This window comes from Microcaecilia unicolor, chromosome 8 (genome assembly GCF_901765095.1).
Source record: "Microcaecilia unicolor chromosome 8, aMicUni1.1, whole genome shotgun sequence".
Lineage (NCBI taxonomy): Eukaryota > Metazoa > Chordata > Amphibia > Gymnophiona > Siphonopidae > Microcaecilia > Microcaecilia unicolor.
Window position 1 is genome coordinate 40,992,656 of NC_044038.1, and position 17,620 is coordinate 41,010,275.

The window sequence follows — 17,620 nt, forward strand, 5'->3', positions numbered from 1 at the left end:
TCCATTGGGGGATGCTTATCCTCCCATACCTTTGGTGGGGAAGACCTTACTGAAGCTCAAGCACGACCGTGGCACCATGATTCTGATAGCGCCCTTTTGGCCCCGTCAGATCTGGTTCCCTCTTCTTCTGGAGTTGTCCTCCGAAGAACCGTGGAGATTGGAGTGTTTTCCGACTCTCATTTCGCAGAACAACGGAGCGTTACTGCACCCCAACCTTCAGTCTCTGGCTCTCACGGCCTGGATGTTGAGGGCGTAGACTTCGCTGCGTTGGGTCTGTCGGAGGGTGTCTCCGGGTCCTGCTTGCCTCCAGGAAGGATTCCACTAAAAAGAGTTACTTTTTCAAGTGGAGGAGGTTTGTCATTTGGTGTGAGAGCAAGGCCCTAGAACCTCGCTCTTGCCCTGCACAGAACCTGCTTGAATACCTTCTACACTTATCAGAGTCTGGCCTCAAGACCAACTCAGTAAGGAATCACCTTAGTGCGATTAGTGCTTACCATTATCGTGTGGAAGGTAAAGCCATCTCTGGAGAGCCTTTAGTCGTTCGATTCATGAGAGGCTTGCTTTTGTCAAAGCCCCCTATCAAGCCTCCTGCAGTGTCATGGGATCTCAACGTCGTCCTCACCCAGCTGATGAAACCTCCTTTTGAGCCACTGAATACCTGCCATCTGAAGTACTTGACCTGGAAGGTCATTTTCTTGGTGGCAGTTACTTCAGCTCGTAGGGTCAGTGAGCTTCAAGCCCTAGTAGCTCATGCTCCATATACCAAATTTCATCACAACAGAGTAGTGCTCCGCACCCACCCAAAGTTCCTGCCGAAGGTGGTGTCGGAGTTCCATCTTAACCAGTCAATTGTCTTGCCAACATTCTTCCCCAGGCCGCATACCCGCCCTGCTGAACGTCAGTTGCACACATTGGACTGCAAGAGAGCATTGGCCTTCTACTTGGAGCGGACACAGCCCCACAGACAGTCCGCCCAATTGTTTGTTTCTTTCGACCCTAACAGGCTAGGGGTCGCTGTCGGGAAACGCACCATCTCCAATTGGCTAGCAGATTGCATTTCCTTCACTTACGCCCAGGCTGGGCTGGCTCTTGAGGGTCATGTCACGGCTCATAGTGTTAGAGCCATGGCAGCGTCAGTGGCCCACTTGAAGTCAGCCACTGTTGAAGAGATTTGCAAGGCTGCGACGTGGTCATCTGTCCACACATTCACATCACATTACTGCCTCCAGCAGGATACCCGACGCGACAGTCGGTTCGGGCAGTCGGTGCTGCAGAATCTGTTTGGGGTGTAAATCCAACTCCACCCTCCAGGACCCGAATTTATTCTGGTCAGGCTGCACTCTCAGTTAGTTGTTCTTCGTAGGTCAATTTCTGTTGTACCCTCGCCGTTGCGAGGTTCCATTGACCTGGGTTCTTGTTTTGAGTGAGTCTGAAAGCTAGGGATACCCCAGTCGTGAGAACAAGCAGCCTGCTTGTCCTCGGAGAAAGTGAATGATACATACCTGTAGCAGGTGTTCTCCGAGGACAGCAGGCTGATTGTTCTCACCTACCCTCCCTCCTCCCCTTTGGAGTTGTGTGTTTCATCTTTTGCTAGTTATTCAACTGGCGGGAGCGGTCGCGCACGGGCGGGAAGACGGCCGCGCATGCGCGGTGGGCGTGCCCTGCGTGCCGACCGTCCCGCGATGCTTTTTTCCGGTTGGTGGGGGCTGCCGCGGACGTCACCCAGTCGTGAGAACAATCAGCCTGCTGTCCTCGGAGAACACCTGCTACAGGTATGTATCATTCACTGTCTCTCAGAGAACCAGTATTTCTCAGTCTCTAGCAAATGGTGGATGTGCTGAGCCTGTGCAGTCTCGGTTGGGTGGGTGGACTGTTTATTCCTTTCAGGAGAGTTTTTCTTACCCCATAAATAAATAAGTGGTGGGCAATTAACACATAATGCTATTAATGCGCTACTTTTTTAATGCACCCGGTTCATTTTAACTTCACCTGATTGTATTTATTTAATTAAACGTTCACCCTCCCCTGGCTGTTCAGAGCAGGGCTCGGCTCAGTGTAGCATCTCATCCCAGTTTCTATTATCCCCCCACCCCCGCCATTTCCCTTTACAGCTGAGCTCTGGACTTTTTCTCCTTCATTGCTGCCTCATATCTTTGTCTTCCCCTGCACAGCTGGGCTCTGCAGGTACTGTCTCAAAGTCTTTGTCGTCCCCTGCAAGGCTGGGCTCTTCAGATACTTGAACTGCGCTATGCAGGAAGTCGAGGAAGTCTCATGGGACTTAAAACCGCGAGACTTCCCCAACTTTCTGCACTGCGTAGCTCAAGTGTCTGCAGAACCCAGCCATTCAGGGGAAGACAAAAACTTTGAGGCAGCGAGGAAAGAGAAAAGATCCAGAGCTCTTCTGTAAAGGTAAACAGCCGGGGGGGGGGGGGGGGGGCATGAGAGAAACTGGGATGGGAATACTGAGCAGAGCCCCGCACCAGCCATGCGCCCCTCTATGTTGTTGTCCCTCATGCGCCTGGTGGGGCCGGTGGTGTTCAGCATCTCATTGGGCTTCATCCTCAGTCTGCTGAGCGTTACTTGGGTGGAGGAGCTGTGCGGAGCTTGGGGCCAAGGACTCACTGCAGCAGGGGGGGAGGCATCAACTAGGCCAGAAAGCCAAACTTGGTTCTGGTGGGTCTTGGGTCTGACAACTGTGAAAGCTGGGAGCTGAGAGTTGTGCTGTACAAGTCGCCCAGAAGTGGTCCCCAAGAAAACCAATCATGCCTGCTTTAGAGGTAAACGCCAGGGGAGGGGGGAGAGAAATTGGGTGAAGTCTGGGGAGACTCAAAAAATGAATAAAAAGACCAAAAAAAAAAGGAAATTGTACAGAACTAAAAAAAACTGGAATGTTACAAAATGTGTGAAAATAAATCAGTTTAGTATTACATTTGTTTGAAACTTCCTCCTTTTTTATCAAGCTGTGGGGCAAAGTCGACACAGCCCATTCAAAGTGAACGGGTTTTGTCAGCATTACCGCAATGGCAGCCGCTAGTGCAGCTTGATAAAAGGGGGCCTTTATTTTTTACAGGCCAAAATGCACACTGCACTAAGCACAATTAATCGTGTGATTAAAATGTTTAATCATTGCCTGCCCCTAAACACACACACACACACTACACCGCACCGTAATCTGACCTTGTCATCAGCAGCAGATGAATCCATTAACTGATGGGTTGTAGCCGCCTATCAGCAGGTGGAGATAGAGAACACTGAAAGACCATAGTGCCTCTAGGATGGCTAGCCCCAACTGCCTTAAGTATTTCTCTATCTCCCAGCAGATATGGACGTAGCTTGATCAGCTCCTGGATTTCAGACTGCATGGGGTGGCTTCTGTGCTTTGCCAGTTGAGTAGGGGTGTTGTGGCTGGTGGTGCCCACTTTAAAGGCATATAGGTTCGCCCTTTCCCTTCCTTACCCATTCCCCTCCGCCTCCTGGAGTCTCTCCGTTACTGCCTGCCTCCAACTTTCCTCACAGCGTTTAAAAAAAAAAAAAAAAAAAAAGCACGCTTTTACTGCGTGGCTGTTCTGAGGCTTTTTCCAGAGATTCTGGTTCTGTGCAGCTTGACTGGAGCATGTAGACTCAGTCCTCTGAGGTGAGAGTGGTGCCCAGCTCCTCCGGGGAGGTCCCGCAGACGCCATTCCGATCGGGGTAAGTTTTGGCGCGAAGCCACCATTTTATTGCTATATTCCTGTCCTGTCAGACGATGGCTGCTGAAGGAGTTAAGCGCTGCTCCCATTGTGGTAAACGCAGATCAGCAGCGGGGCTGTGTAAAACGTGCTCCTTAGACGCTCACGCTAGTATGAGCATGGTGAGCGATGTTTCTTCCCGCTCAATGGAGCCGGCAGCAGACGCCATTTTGGAAGCGCCGCATGTCGCGACCCTTGCGGTTGCGGAGCAGTCCGAGTGCAGGAGGACGTCTCATTTAGAGGCTGCCAGAGGAGCTCCTACATCCGTTTCTCCTAATTCGGAGGCGGAGGGCTAGGGTGAGTATTTCTCCCCTGAGTTTGTGCTTTTAATGCATAAGGCGTTCATGCTGAAAAGAGCTCTGCCGCAGGTGTCAGAAACTGCGTTGCATCCTGGCTTACCTCCGGGTGTTGATGCCCCGGGGATGACTTCAGAGGTTATTTCCTCCCCCGAGCTTTGGAAACACGCTAAACATAGACGAGTAAATTCCCCGTCTGAAAGTGGCACATATCCTTCCCCCCCCCCCCCTTTGGTTGGGCTGTGGAGAATCTGAGGGATCTGGCAGGCCCTCAGGGATGGATGATCCAGAGGAGGGTGCCTGTTTGCCACTGGATTTGGATGATCCCAATGCGGCCCGGATTTTCCACCGCAACGAGCTGCCAGCTCTCATTACTGTCGCCTTGCAGGCCCTCTCGATTGATGATCCTACTGAAGGCGAGGCCTCCTCTGTTAATCTTAGGATGGCGAGTACTAAGAAGCCTTCTCGGGCCTTTCCGATGCACGACTCCATCCAAGAGCTTATTTCTGCTCAATGGCCTGACCCCGATAGGCCTTTGAAAGTGGCCAGGGCTATGGGTCAGCTTTACCCTCTGCGTGAGGAGCACTTGGCCCCTTTGGGGATGTCTAAAGTGGATGCATTGGTCACGGCGGTGACAAAAAAGACCACTCTCCCAGTAGAGGGAGGAGTCGCTTTGAAAGACATGCAGGACCGGCGGCTTGAGTCCGCGCTGAAGCAGTCCTTTGAAATTGCGGGCCTTGCCTTGAGGGCGTCTATTTGCAGTTCCTATGCAGCCCGGGCATATCTTTCCTGGCTACAGCAGGCGGTGGAACACAAATACTTAAAACATATTAAAAAATATATACATATGACCCTTTAGACAAATAAAAATGAATCAAGTCTATGTAAAACATTAGTGACCAATAAAGAATATATATTAAGAAATCAACTGAAAAGGAATAAAACGGAACTATTAACCAAAAGGATGGACATAATAATATGTTACAGGAATGAGAAACATACCCAGTAGTCTCTGATGCAAAATTATGCCGCCTTGGTCAGATGAAAAGCATGTATACTGCTAACAGAGATATCTAAAACAAATATATGAATGAATCAATACGTACTGTATATGAAATCAGAATAATATAAAACAGAACCACCTAGATGGACCCAAAACGGAAATAGGGATCTCAGGGAAATTTTACATAAATAGTTGTTAATAAAAGGATGTTAATTGAAAAATGAAATATCCTAATAAAATAAAAATAAATATAAAAATGAAAAAAAGTAAACCAAAAAATAATAATGATGAAAAAAAGTAAACCAAAAAATAATGAATAAACCGAAAAATCAAAATATGGAATATAAAATAAAAAATGAAAAAAGTAGTGTATGTAAAATGTAAATGGAAGCCCAAAAAACTGCATATCAATAATAATCTGCAAACATATCACTATGCATACCACGAAAAATATATGGATAAAAAAGCATGTTGCAAAAAAGAAAATAAACAGTGCACAACCTTTGCTAAAAAATTAGGATATTTCATTTTTCGATTAACATCCTTTTATTAACTATTTATGTAAAATTTCCCTGAGATCCCTATTTCCATTTTGAGTCCATCTAGGTGGTTCTGTTTTATATTATTTTGATTTCATGTACAGTATGTATTGATTCATTCATATATTTGTTTTAGATATCTGTTAGCAGTATACATGCTTTTCATCTGACCAACAAAGCATCACTTTGCATCAGAGACTACTGGGTATGTTTCTCATTCCTGTAACATATTATTATGTCCATCCTTTTGGTTGATAGTTCCGTTTTATTCCTTTTCAGTTGATTTCTTAATATATATTCTTTATTGGTCACTAATGTTTTACATAGACTTGTTTCATTTTTATAGATGTCTCAAGGGTCATATGTATATGTTTTTAAATATGTTTTAAGTATTTGTGTACATGTATTTTATGTATATGATATGTTCATGTATTTTATTTTATTTTATAGACCCCTGACGCAGGCCTTCACGGCCAAAACACGTCACATGTCGGGTCATTTGTGCAGTTTTAAATAAAGACCTTGTTCAGGAAGAAACTCATTGTGAGAGGTCTTTTATTGGATCCACTGGTTGTTCGCTGGTCAGTATACCTAAAAGTCACCTGACCCCCTCTTAGTCTCTCGAGTATTTGGGGGTCCTGTTCGACATGGCATCGGGGTTTGTCTTTCTCCCCGACCAAAGGCGCGGTGCAAGCTTCAGAATCAGGTCCGTCTGCTCCTGCAGATGCCTTGCCCGCGAACTTGGGACTTTGTCCAGCTGCTGGGGTCGATGACGACCACCTTGGAGGTGGTGCCTTGGGCGAGTGCGCATATGAAGCCTCTGCAGATTGCCCTGCTTCAACAATGGTCTCCGATGTCCCAGGAATATCAACGTAGACTAACGTTGCTCCCTGAGGCCCGGCTCAGTTTGGAGTGGTGGCTCTCTGACAGGATGCTGCGCCAAGGAATGCCTCTGGCGCTTCCTTCTTGGTGCCTGGTGATAACAGATGCCAGCCTTCTAGGCTGGGGAGCGCATTGCCAAGGAAGCTATGCTCAGGATCTATGGACACCCGTGGAAGCGGGGTAGTGCATCAATCGCTTGGAATTGAGAGCGATATTCCAGGCTCTTATGGCCTTTCAAAATACTCTGAAGGGGCTTGCTGTCCGGGTTCTGTCAGACAACACGGCAGCGGTGGCATACATAAATCGTCATGGCGGCACTCAGTGCAGGGCCCTGGCCGCGGAGGCCGCTCAGATTTGCCACTGGCAGCTTCTGTCAGCAGCTCACATAGCAGGTCAGCAATGTGCAAGCTGATTTTCTCAGCGGCCATCAAATCGACCCGGCGGAATGGGAACTGGCAGAAGAAGTTTTTCTTCAGATGTGCCGGTATGGATCTAATGGCGTCAAGTGCAAACGCCAAAGTTCCTCGCTTTTTCAGCAGAAGGAGAGATCCTCACTTGGTGGGGTTGGATGCTCTGGCTCAACCCTGGCCCTCAGGCCAGTATGTGTTCCCTCCTTGGCCCTTGATAAGACGAGTCCTACTGCGGATTCGACAGCACTGAGGTCTGGTGATTCTCATTGCTCCAGATTGGCCAAGGCGTCCGTGGTATGCGGATCTCCGCCGGATGTTGGTGGATGGTCCGGTGCATTTGCCCCTGGTGCCGAACCTGTTGGTTCAGGGTCCGGTGTCTATGGAGGATCCCTGCCGATTTGGTCTTACAGCCTGGCTATTGAGAGGGCGCAATTGAGAGACAAGGGCTACTCTAAGAAGGTCATCTCCACTCTCTTGCAGGCCCGCAAGCGGTCCACCTCCGCAGCTTATGCTCTGATCTGGTGCAAATTTGAGGCGTGGGGTGTTTCAAAGGCAATCACACCCACGCGAGCTACAGTCTCAACTGTGCTGGACGTTTTGCAGGAGGGCTTACAAAAAGGCCTGGCTTACAATTCCCTGCGGGTGCAAGTGGCAGCATTATCATGCTATCGAGAGAAAGTCGCTGGCTTGTCCCTTGCTGCTCATCCGAGTATTGCCCAATTTCTCAGAGGGGTTCTTAGGCTCCGTCCTCCTGTCCAGTTCCCTTCTCCACTACTGCCAACTCCAGACTTCGCCTTCTGTCTCGCTGCACCCTACGCCTGGAATAAACTTCCTGAGCCCCTACGTCTTGCCCCATCCTTGGCCACCTTTAAATCTAGACTGAAAGCCCACCTCTTTAACATTGCTTTTGACTCGTAACCACTTGTAACCACTCACCTCCACCTACCCTCCTCTCCTCCTTCCTGTACACATTGATTTGATTTGCTTACCTTATTTTTTGTCTATTAGATTGTAAGCTCTTTGAGCAGGGACTATCTTTCTTCTATGTTTGTGCAGCGCTGCGTATGCCTTGTAGCACTATAGAAATGCTAAATAGTAGTAGTAGTAGTAGTTGTCCTGTCCGGTCTGGAACCAGGGGATAGTTTTGAAGGCTGTCCAGTGTTCGCCCTTCGAGCCGCTTAAGCGAGCTTCGGAGAAGGATGTGACTCTCAAGACTGTCTTTTTGGTGACCATTACTTTGGCTAGATGCGTGTCTGAGCTGCAGGCACTTTCCTGTCGGGACCCTTTTCTGCAATTCTCGGAGTCCTGAGTAACGGTACGTACAGTGCCTTCCTTCCTACCTAAGGTGGTTTCAGCGTTTCACCTGAACCAGCCCATTTTTCTTCCTTCCTTTTCTAGGGAAGAGTTCCTGGATTCCTTTTGGCAGTTACATCTTCTGGATGTCCGCAGGGCGCTGTTGCAGTATCTACAGATGTCAAATGACTTCAGGACTTCTGATCACCTTATTTTCTTGTCAGTTTCTTGGCGTGGAGGCCCGGCGTCTAAGGCCACTATAGCTCGTTGGCTCAAGGAAGTCATTTTTGCTGTGTATCTGCTTTCAGGTCGGTCTCCGCCTGAAGCGTTTAAGGTGCATTCCACAAGAGCCATCTCCTCCTTGTGGGCTGAAACGGGGGCACTCTCTCTTCAAGAGATCTGTAGTACGGCTACTTGGGTTTCTCAGCTCTCTTTTGCCCGGCATTACAGGCTGGATGTTGCAGTGAAGCAGGACGCTGTTTTTGCAGCTCAAGTATTGGCTCGTGGTGTGTCCTGTTCCCACCCTAAGTAGGGATTAGTTTGTACATCCCCATCAGTTAATGGATTCATCTGCTGCTGATGACAAGGAGGGGAAAATTAGATTCTTACCTTGGTAATTTTCTTTCCTTTAGTCAAAGCAGATGAATCCATGATCCCTCCCTGTCTGACTTTGTTTTTTGTTCAGATCTTTCATGCAGATATAAATCTCATTGGGAGAAGTTGGAAAACAGTTATCAGAATTTCTACATGATGATCTACTACAGGAGGTTGAGATCGTTCCTCCTTTGATGCTCCTGTTATGGGGCGATTGTTCGCTGTGAGGAAAGTTTGTTATTATACCTTTATGGTTCACTCTGCTTTGGAAATCTGAAATACTGAAGGCAGTTGGGGCTAGCCGTCCTAGAGGCACTATAGTCTTTCAGTGTTCTCTATCTCCACCTACTGGTAGGCGGATACAACCCATCAGTTAATGGATTCATCTGCTGTGACTAAAGGAAATAAAATTACCAAGGTAAGAACCAAATTTTTCCTTATAGCACAAAGCTATTTCAGGTCACGACCATTAGTTGGTTTCCAATTATTTGTACCGCCACTCAATGTGAACACAGTCTTGTGTAACACCTCAAACATATTTTACCACAGTTATCAAAGAAAACAATCATCAAGTACTCTTCAGATACAACATCCGTCATTAAATGTGCAAAAAATTCTAAATCATTCATCAATAAGACAGGTAATAACTAATCTGTTTTAAACCAGTACTGGTAACAAGATTGTGTTCATGTTGAGTGAAGGTACTAATGATTGGTAAAATCTAATGGAATGTCGTGACCTGAAGTAGCTTTATGCTATAAGAGGTCTGGTTAGATGACGCTGTGTTTTGTATGCTGGCCTCCACTTTTTAAAGAATTCCTATAAGAAAAATGTCAGTACATCAATGCATTACGATTAACAGTATTTCCCTATCATCAAGCCAATCAATCCATAGACTGGTGGGTTGTGTCCATCTACCAGCAGGTGGAGATAGAGAGCAATCTTTTGCCTCCCTATATGTGGTCATGTGCTGCCGGAAATTCCCCAGTATGTTCTCTATCTAGCAGGTGTGTGGTCGCACAGCAGCAGCTCTGGCTAGGTCTCCAAGCCTAATTGTTTAGGTTTTGTTGAGTACCTGGGGTTGAGGGCTCTTCGTGAGCGAGTGCAAACCTGGTGGTGCCAGGTCCCTCCTTTTCTCCCGCTGGCTCCGTTTAAAAAAAAACCCCAAAAACAAACAAACCAAAACAAAACAGAAAAATAGGCGTCCTTGGTTGCAGCTACTCACTGGGACTCAAATCGTTGCAGCTTCCTCGAACGGTCTCCACGTGGCTATGGCGTGAAAAGACGCTCCCCGGACCGTGTGCGCGCGTCTAGCGGGGAAGCGGGGGTTCAAAGGCGGAGATGCCTTTCTTGGGCGCCTTTTCAGAATCGGGAGAGTTCCCCGGGTTTTCCTCTAGTGCGGCGGTTTTTCCCGCCTTAGCCACCCATCCCCCGCTGGCCGCCCTCCTGGTTGTGGCTGGCCACGCTGCTCAGTCGGCTCCTTCTTGGGCCGCCCTTGAGGTGGGAGACATTAATGGTATGGTCGCCCTTGACTCGGGTGACGGTATAACGTCGGCGAAATTAAAGCGTCATTCTTCCCGCGCGGCTCCTTCGCAGAGTGTCACGGCAGACGCCATTTTAGATGCGCAGCGCGCCTCTCCCCCGCTCTTGGGAGCGCAGGTTGAGAGTGCCTCTAGGGCCATGGCCCAGGCTGCAAAAGTGCACAGACTGGGGGGGCTTCTCCCCTGAGTTTATTTTACTGCTGCATCAGGCTTTCCTTATGCAAAACGCTGCCCCTGCTCCTCTGTCTGATAAGAGTGATGAGGCTCGGGTGGATCTCCAGGCCCTAGGGGACTCGGTCTCCTCTGATGTGGATGAGGGCAGCGTATCTGAGTTCTCCCATAGGGGATTCTGTGGAGGAGACTGATCCCCGCTCGGACGGAGCGGATGACCCCTCTGCAGCGCGGCTTTTTCGCTCAGAGGATTTGCTCAACCTGTTAGTGCAGGCCATGAACATTCTGAAAATTTCCTTTCCAGAGGAAGGCCCCCTCTCAGCCTCAGCTGGCTCTGCTATTATGCTGGGAACTAAGCGCCCGCCCAGAACCTTCCCCATTCATGAAGCCATGCAGACTTTAATTTCGGCTCAATGGGATGCCCCTGAAGCGAGCCTTAAGGTAGCCAGAGCCATGTCCCATCTGTACCCTTTGCCTGAGGGTGAACGGGAGGCCTTTCTCTGGCCTACAGTAGACTCTCTTTAATCACTGCGGTGACTAAGAAGACGGCTCTGCCGGTGGAAGGTGGCACTGCCCTGAAGGACGCTCAGGACAGGAGATTGGAGGCGTCCTTAAGGTCGGCCTTTGAGGCGGCCGCCCTGAGTTTGCAAGCCTCGGTTTGCGACTCCTATGTGGCCAGGGCATGCCTGACCGTTTTGCAGCGGGCTTCCCCCTCAGATTCTTCTTTGAGGGCGGACTGGTCGGGCCTGGCCTACTTGGCGGACTTGCTGTATGATGTCTTGAGAGCCTCGGCTAAAGGTATGGCTCAGACAGTTTCTGCCCGGCGGTGTTTAAGCACTGGTTGGCTGAGCATGCCTCAAAATCTCGCCTAGCCAAGTTGCCTTTTAAAGGCAAGCTGCTGTTTGGGGACGAGCTGGACAAGATCGTGACCGAGCTCGGCACATCTAAGGGCAAGAGGTTGCCGGAGGTCAGGACTCGGGCCGTCAGACAGGTAATAACTAATCTGTTTTAAACCAGTACTGGTAACAAGATTGTGTTCATGTTGAGTGAAGGTACTAATGATTGGAAAAAGCTAATGGAATGTCGTGACCTGAAGTAGCTTTATGCTATAAGAGGTCTGGTTAGATGACGCTGTGTTTTGTATGCTGACCTCCACTTTTTTAAGAATTCCTATAAGAAAAATGTCAATACATCAGTGACTTACGATTAACAGTATATAAGTTATCACTTTGTGTCCTAACTCCTTGTTCTCTAACTACTGAGCCATGGTAATCATTTAGACTTTTCCAGTAAACGCAAAGAATTGGGCCATTTGATGCTGAGCATAACCCCATCATCTCTGTCTGTAATTGGTATACTGTATCTAGAGAAAACCACTGCAGGTAGGCAACAACTGTTATTGCTAGTCCTGCTATAGTCTGAGTTTAAATTAAACTGACTCTTGAAGTGAAAGGGTGGCATTTGGTTGCTATATAGTTGTGTTTTAGACATCTAATATTGGAAACTCCATTGGGCTCACAGTTATCCAGTCCATTGATGCAATGAAAATATTATATCTGGAAAACAGTAATTACAGGTAAGCAGTGTTCTTTTAGTAGGTTTCTAGATTAATTAATTTTTAATGTTGATTCTTTTTTATTTTTTTTATTTTTTATAGGAAGTTACTGACCCAGAGAAAGGCTTTATAGAAGATGATAAAGTAACATTTGAAGTCTATGTGCAAGCTGATGCACCACATGGAGTTGCGTAAGTATTTGCGTTATAATTCAAACATTTAGAAAATTCTTGTGTGTAGTTCTGGCGCATTTGAAATTAAAAATAAAGCAACATGTACTTTATTACAATAGAACATTGTTTCCCTCTTTGTTTTAGGCTTAGCAGTTAATGATAATGCTTAGCATGTACTAGTAGACATTGTGAAAGTTACTAGATGGCTGACTTTTCGTTGAAGTCCATTGAGTTAGTTTTAACCATAAACTACTTTCTAGGTGGGATTCAAAGAAGCACACGGGATATGTTGGATTGAAGAACCAGGGAGCAACTTGTTACATGAACAGCTTATTACAGACTTTATTTTTCACAAACCAACTTCGAAAGGTAATTAAAAAGAATTTCTTCTGAATATTAGACTTAAATTATGACTTTCTTTCCAAGTAAGGAAATTCAAATTTAAATCTTTACATTTGCTAAGAGCTAGTGAAAAAATTGTAGACCTAACAAAGTTGTGAATGTCTTCCAGCTTTCTATGTGTTTATGTTGGTAGGTTCAGTGTGTGTGTGTTTAATTTGTAGATATCTCCCTTATTTTATAGTTGTTAAGGTTTGTATTTGAAACTTGGATGATCAATGTTGGGTAAGATGAGCTCTGTCTCTGACTTTAGTCTTTGTATCAGTTTTTCATGTCTGCAAAGTTCATATTCAGATGCACTTGTGCGGTCTGCTGTTATGATTGTATTAGTGTGTGTTAAATAAAAATCCATAGTACTTTTGAGTACAAATTATACAGCCATAGTTATCTATCTGAAAATAGGATAGGATTTGAGGGCAGCACCACTTAAATATACAGCTTACACTTAAGCAGCGACATTCAGCTGAATAAACATAAGTTGTATGTATAAATGGCCCACAAAAGGTGTAGCTGTAAGTTGGGACCCTCTAAGTTAGAAATTGTATACTTAGTGGTACTGCTAAATGGGTATCATTAGTGAATATATGTGTAATTGTAAAAGTTTGTTATACATTTGACTAAATATTGACACTCTGTTTATTATTGATGACAATTATTCAGAACGAGGATTTGTAGAAGAATTTTGGTCTAGAGCTTGTAACAAGCTAAAAAAAATGGAGTTTTGTGGAGCGCGACAGTCGCTCCACTGAGCATGCATGAGTGTGTGGTTATTGCAGTTATTTTTCTACCACAGTGAGAAGCTGCTTTTGTGGTATCTCTTCACGTCCGGTCTGAAAAACAGATTGTTTTGGTGCCTCTTTATTTTTTCACCTCCTTTTGGCGTGCCCGTGCTCTGGTCTACTTTCTCTTCTCCCCCCCCCCCCCCCCCCCCCTTCCATATTTTCTTAGTTCCAGTTTTTTCCCAGTTTTAAGTTTTCTTTATTTTACTCGTCTTTAGGCTGTGTTTAGGCCTTGACTTTGGCCAGGATTTTCCCTTGTTTTTTTTCTGGTACCTTGCCCCTTTTTTCAAGCACCATCGCTTCATTTGATTGGGCTGTGGAGGTTTTTCTATCCATGTCCAATCAAGTTCCCAGTAGCTTCAAGCATTGTGCCCGGTGCAATCTGACCATCTCTGGCAAGGACACCCATTCTTGGTGTCTTCAGTGTTTAGGGCCCAAACATAGCCCTGCTAATTATGTCCTCTGTCTTTGGATGAAGAAGCGCACCCAGAAAGGCTGAACGTGAAAAGATTTTTGGAGCCAGGTCTGATTCCTCGAAGTCGACATCAATGTCGAGGTTTGCACTGGGGGCTGCTACTGTTTCTCTTGGCACTGGGGAGCAGTAGTGTATCGAGTGGGTCTCCACTTGTCTTCACACAGACTGCTGTGCAGGGACCCCAGGACTGTCCAAGGTGAGGATTCGATATTGTCCTTGTTGGCACTGAGGAGCCACGATGCCGAGCTTCATTCGAAGGCCAAGAAGCATTGGAATTGGTTGTCTTCAACTCATGGTGCCTGGAGAGCCAGGATATTGAGGGAGGTGCCGATGCATCGGTCCCCTAGCAGCCAGGACCTGCTTCCCATTTCATCCCCATCAGTTCTGCATCCTGTCTTGGAGTGGCACCCCAGCCTTTCCCGTTGTCCCCCCTTGATGAGCGGATCTGAGCCTTGCTTCCTGAGCTGCATTCTCTTACAATGGTGTGTATCAGGGGTGCTTGTATCTACCCTGCCGCTCGTTGCGGCCCCTCTTAGCCCTCAGCCAGTTTTGCGGCCTCCGATGCTGGTGTTGCATGTAGTTCCAGTGTCGACTGCCACCCAAGCCAGTACTCCCTCAATGTCACTGGATGAAGCTTTGCCAGAGTCAAGGTGGGAGCCGACTTCTTGCAGAGGTACTTGCAGAGGAACTCTGCCCTTCTACGGGCCCATGCGGTCGAACCCGTTCCACCAAGGGAAGAAGGGCAGGGATTCTATTCCAGGTACTTCCTTGTGCAAAAGAAGACAGGGGGATGCGTCCCATCCTAGACTTAAGAGCCCTGAACAAATTCCTGGTCAAAGGAAATTTCAGGATAGTTTCCCTGGGCACCCTTCTCCCTATGATGCAGGAAAATGATTGGCTATGCTCTCTGGACTTAAAGGATTCATATACTCACCTCCTGATACTTCCAGGCCACCAGAAGTAGCTATGATTTCAGATGAGAACACATCACTACCAGTACCGTGTGTTGCCTTTTGGCCTGGTGTCAGCTCCCAGGGTTTTTACCAAATGTCTAGCGTAGTGGCAGTATTGCTACACAGACTTGGAGTCCATTTATTCCCTTATCTCAACAATTGGCTGGTGAAGAGCAAGTCAGAGACTGGGGCTCTGGAGTCCATGCAGAGGACTATTCAGTTGCTAGAGCTAGTAGGGTTTGTTTTAAACTACCCCAAGTCCCATCTTCACCCTACTCAGCAACTGGAATTCATTGGCGCCCTTCTTGATACACAGAAGTTTCAAGCCTTTCTCATGGAGCCGAGAGCAGACACTGGCTTCTTAGGTTCGAACCTTACACGGTCACGGCTTGGCAGATGTTGAGGTTGTTGGGCCATATGGTGTCCACAGTATACATAGCACACATGACATGCCTTCACATGAGGTCAACCCAATGGGCCCTGGCTTCTTAGTGGTGTCAAGCCACGGGATGTCTGGAAGATGTCACCTGAATGTCTCCAGAGCTTACTCGCTCACTCCTGTTGTGGACCATTCGAACCATTTTGAACCTGGGACTTCCATTCCAAATTCTTCAGCTGCGAAAGGTACTGTTGATGGATGCATCTCCTCTGGGTTGGGGAGCTTGTGGATGGGCTTCACACTTGAGCTTGGTCTGCCCAGGAAACAGATTTTCAGATCAAACTTCTGAAGCTCCCGTTGATCTGGAATACTCCTAAAGGCTTTCAGAGATAGTCTGTCTCACCAAATTGTGCTCATTCAAACAATCAGGTAGCCATGTATTACACCAACAAACTGGGAGGCCACCTGGATGTGGTGATGGGCTCGCCAGTATGGCATGTTCCTTTGAGCCACTTATCTGGTGGGCAAAAACAGTAGTGTGGCTTACAGGCTGAGCAGGGTTATGCAACCGCTTGAGTGGTCTCTCTACATGGGCATTGTCCACGAGATCTTCCGAGCATGTGGTATCCCCACGGTGGATCTCTTTGCCACTCAAAAGAATCACAAAGTCCCTCAGTTCTGTTCCAGGCTTCAGGTCCATGTTAGACTAGCATCTGTTGTCTTCCTCTTTTATTCTTGTAGAGAAGACTGAAACTCAAGCAAGACCACGGGACTGTGATCTTGATTGTGCCTTACTGGCCTCGGGAGATCTGGTTCCCTCTTCTGGAGTTATCCTACGATGAACAGTGGAGATTAAAGTGTTTTTCAGCTCTCATCATGCAGAATGAGGAATCTCTTCTGCATCTCCAACCTTCAGCCTCAGGCCCTCACAGCCTGAATGTTGAGAGCTTAGAATTTTCTTCCTTTGCTCTGTCAGTGAGTGTCTTCCGGGTCTTGCTGCCTTCCAGGAAAGATTCACCAAGAGGAGTTATTCTTTCAAATGGAGGAAGTTTGCCATCTGGTATGAGGTCAAGGCTCTAGATCCTCTTTCTTGCCCTGCACAGACCCTGCTAGAATACCTTCTACTCCTTTCCGAGTCTGGTCTTAAGACCAATTCTGTAAGGGTTCACCTCAGTGCAATTAGTGCTTATCAATATGTAAAAGGTAAGCCCATCTCAGGACAGCCTCTAGTTCGCTTGATGCAAGGTTTGCCTTTGTTAAATCCTTTTGTCAAACCTCCACCTGTGTCACTGACCTCAACATCGTTCTTTACCCAGCTGATGAAAGCTCCTTTTGAGCCACTGAATTCCTGCCATACGAAGTACTTGACCTGGAAGATAATTTTCTTGGTGGCTAAGTACATAAGTACTGCCATAGTGGGACAGTCCAAAGATCCATCAAGGCCATCATCCGGTTTACAACAGTGGCCAATCCAGGTCACAAGTACCTGACAACGTTCCAAAAAAGTACAATACGTTTTATGCTGCTTATCAAATAAATAAGCAGTGGATTTTCCCCAAGTCCATTTTAATAGTGGTCTATGGACGTTTCCTTTAGGAAGCCATCCAAACCCTTAAACTCGCTAATCTAACTGCTTCTACTGCATTCTCTGGGAATGAATTCCAGAGTTTAATTACACATCAAGTGAAGAAAAATGTTCTCCGGTTCGTTTTATATTTACTACTTTGTAGCTTCATTGCGTGCCCCCTAGTCCTAGTAGTTTTGGAAAGAGTAAACAAGCAATTCACATCTACCCGTTCCATTCCATTCATTAATTTATAGACCTCTATCTTATCTCCCCTCAGCCGTCTTTTCTCCAAGCTGAAGAGCCCTTGCCGCTTTAGCCTTTCCTCATAGGGAAGTCGTCCCATCCTCTTTATCGTTTTTGTTGCCTTTCTCTGTACCTTTTCTAATTCCACTACATCTTTTTTGAGATATGGTGACCGGAATTGAACACACATTTGAGGTGCAGTCGCACCGTTGAACGATACAAAGCCATTATAACGTCCTCATTTTTGTTTTCCATTCCTTTCCTGATAATAACTAACGTTCTATTTGCTTTCTTAGCCGCCGCCGCACACTGAGCAGAGGGTTTCAATGTATCATCAACGATGATGCCTACATCCCTTTCCTGGTTGGTTACTCCTAATGTGGATCCTTGCATTACATAGCTATAATTCGTGTTCCTCTTTCCCACAATCATCACTTTGCACTAGCTCACATTAAATGTCATCCACCATTTAGATACCACGTTTCCCAGTCTCGTAAAGTCCTGTTGTAATATATTCACAATCCTCTTATGTTTTAACTACTTTGTGTCATCAGCAAATGTAATTACCTCACTAGTTGCTCCCATCTCTAGCTCATTTATAAATGTGTTAAAAACGGTGGTCCCAGCAAAGACCCCTGGG

General features: G+C 46.8%; 1 protein-coding gene across 2 annotated transcripts in view; it reads left to right on the plus strand.

The window, feature by feature from the left end:
• The window catches only part of USP7 (ubiquitin specific peptidase 7), a 377,898-nt gene that overhangs the window by 102,195 nt on the left and 258,083 nt on the right, over positions 1–17,620 (plus strand). For both annotated transcript variants that reach the window (XM_030213526.1, XM_030213525.1), the window contains exons 5-6: positions 12,115–12,203; positions 12,446–12,554. In XM_030213526.1, coding sequence (XP_030069386.1) covers positions 12,115–12,203; positions 12,446–12,554 — 198 coding nt within the window. The remainder of the gene's footprint in view (positions 1–12,114; positions 12,204–12,445; positions 12,555–17,620) is intronic.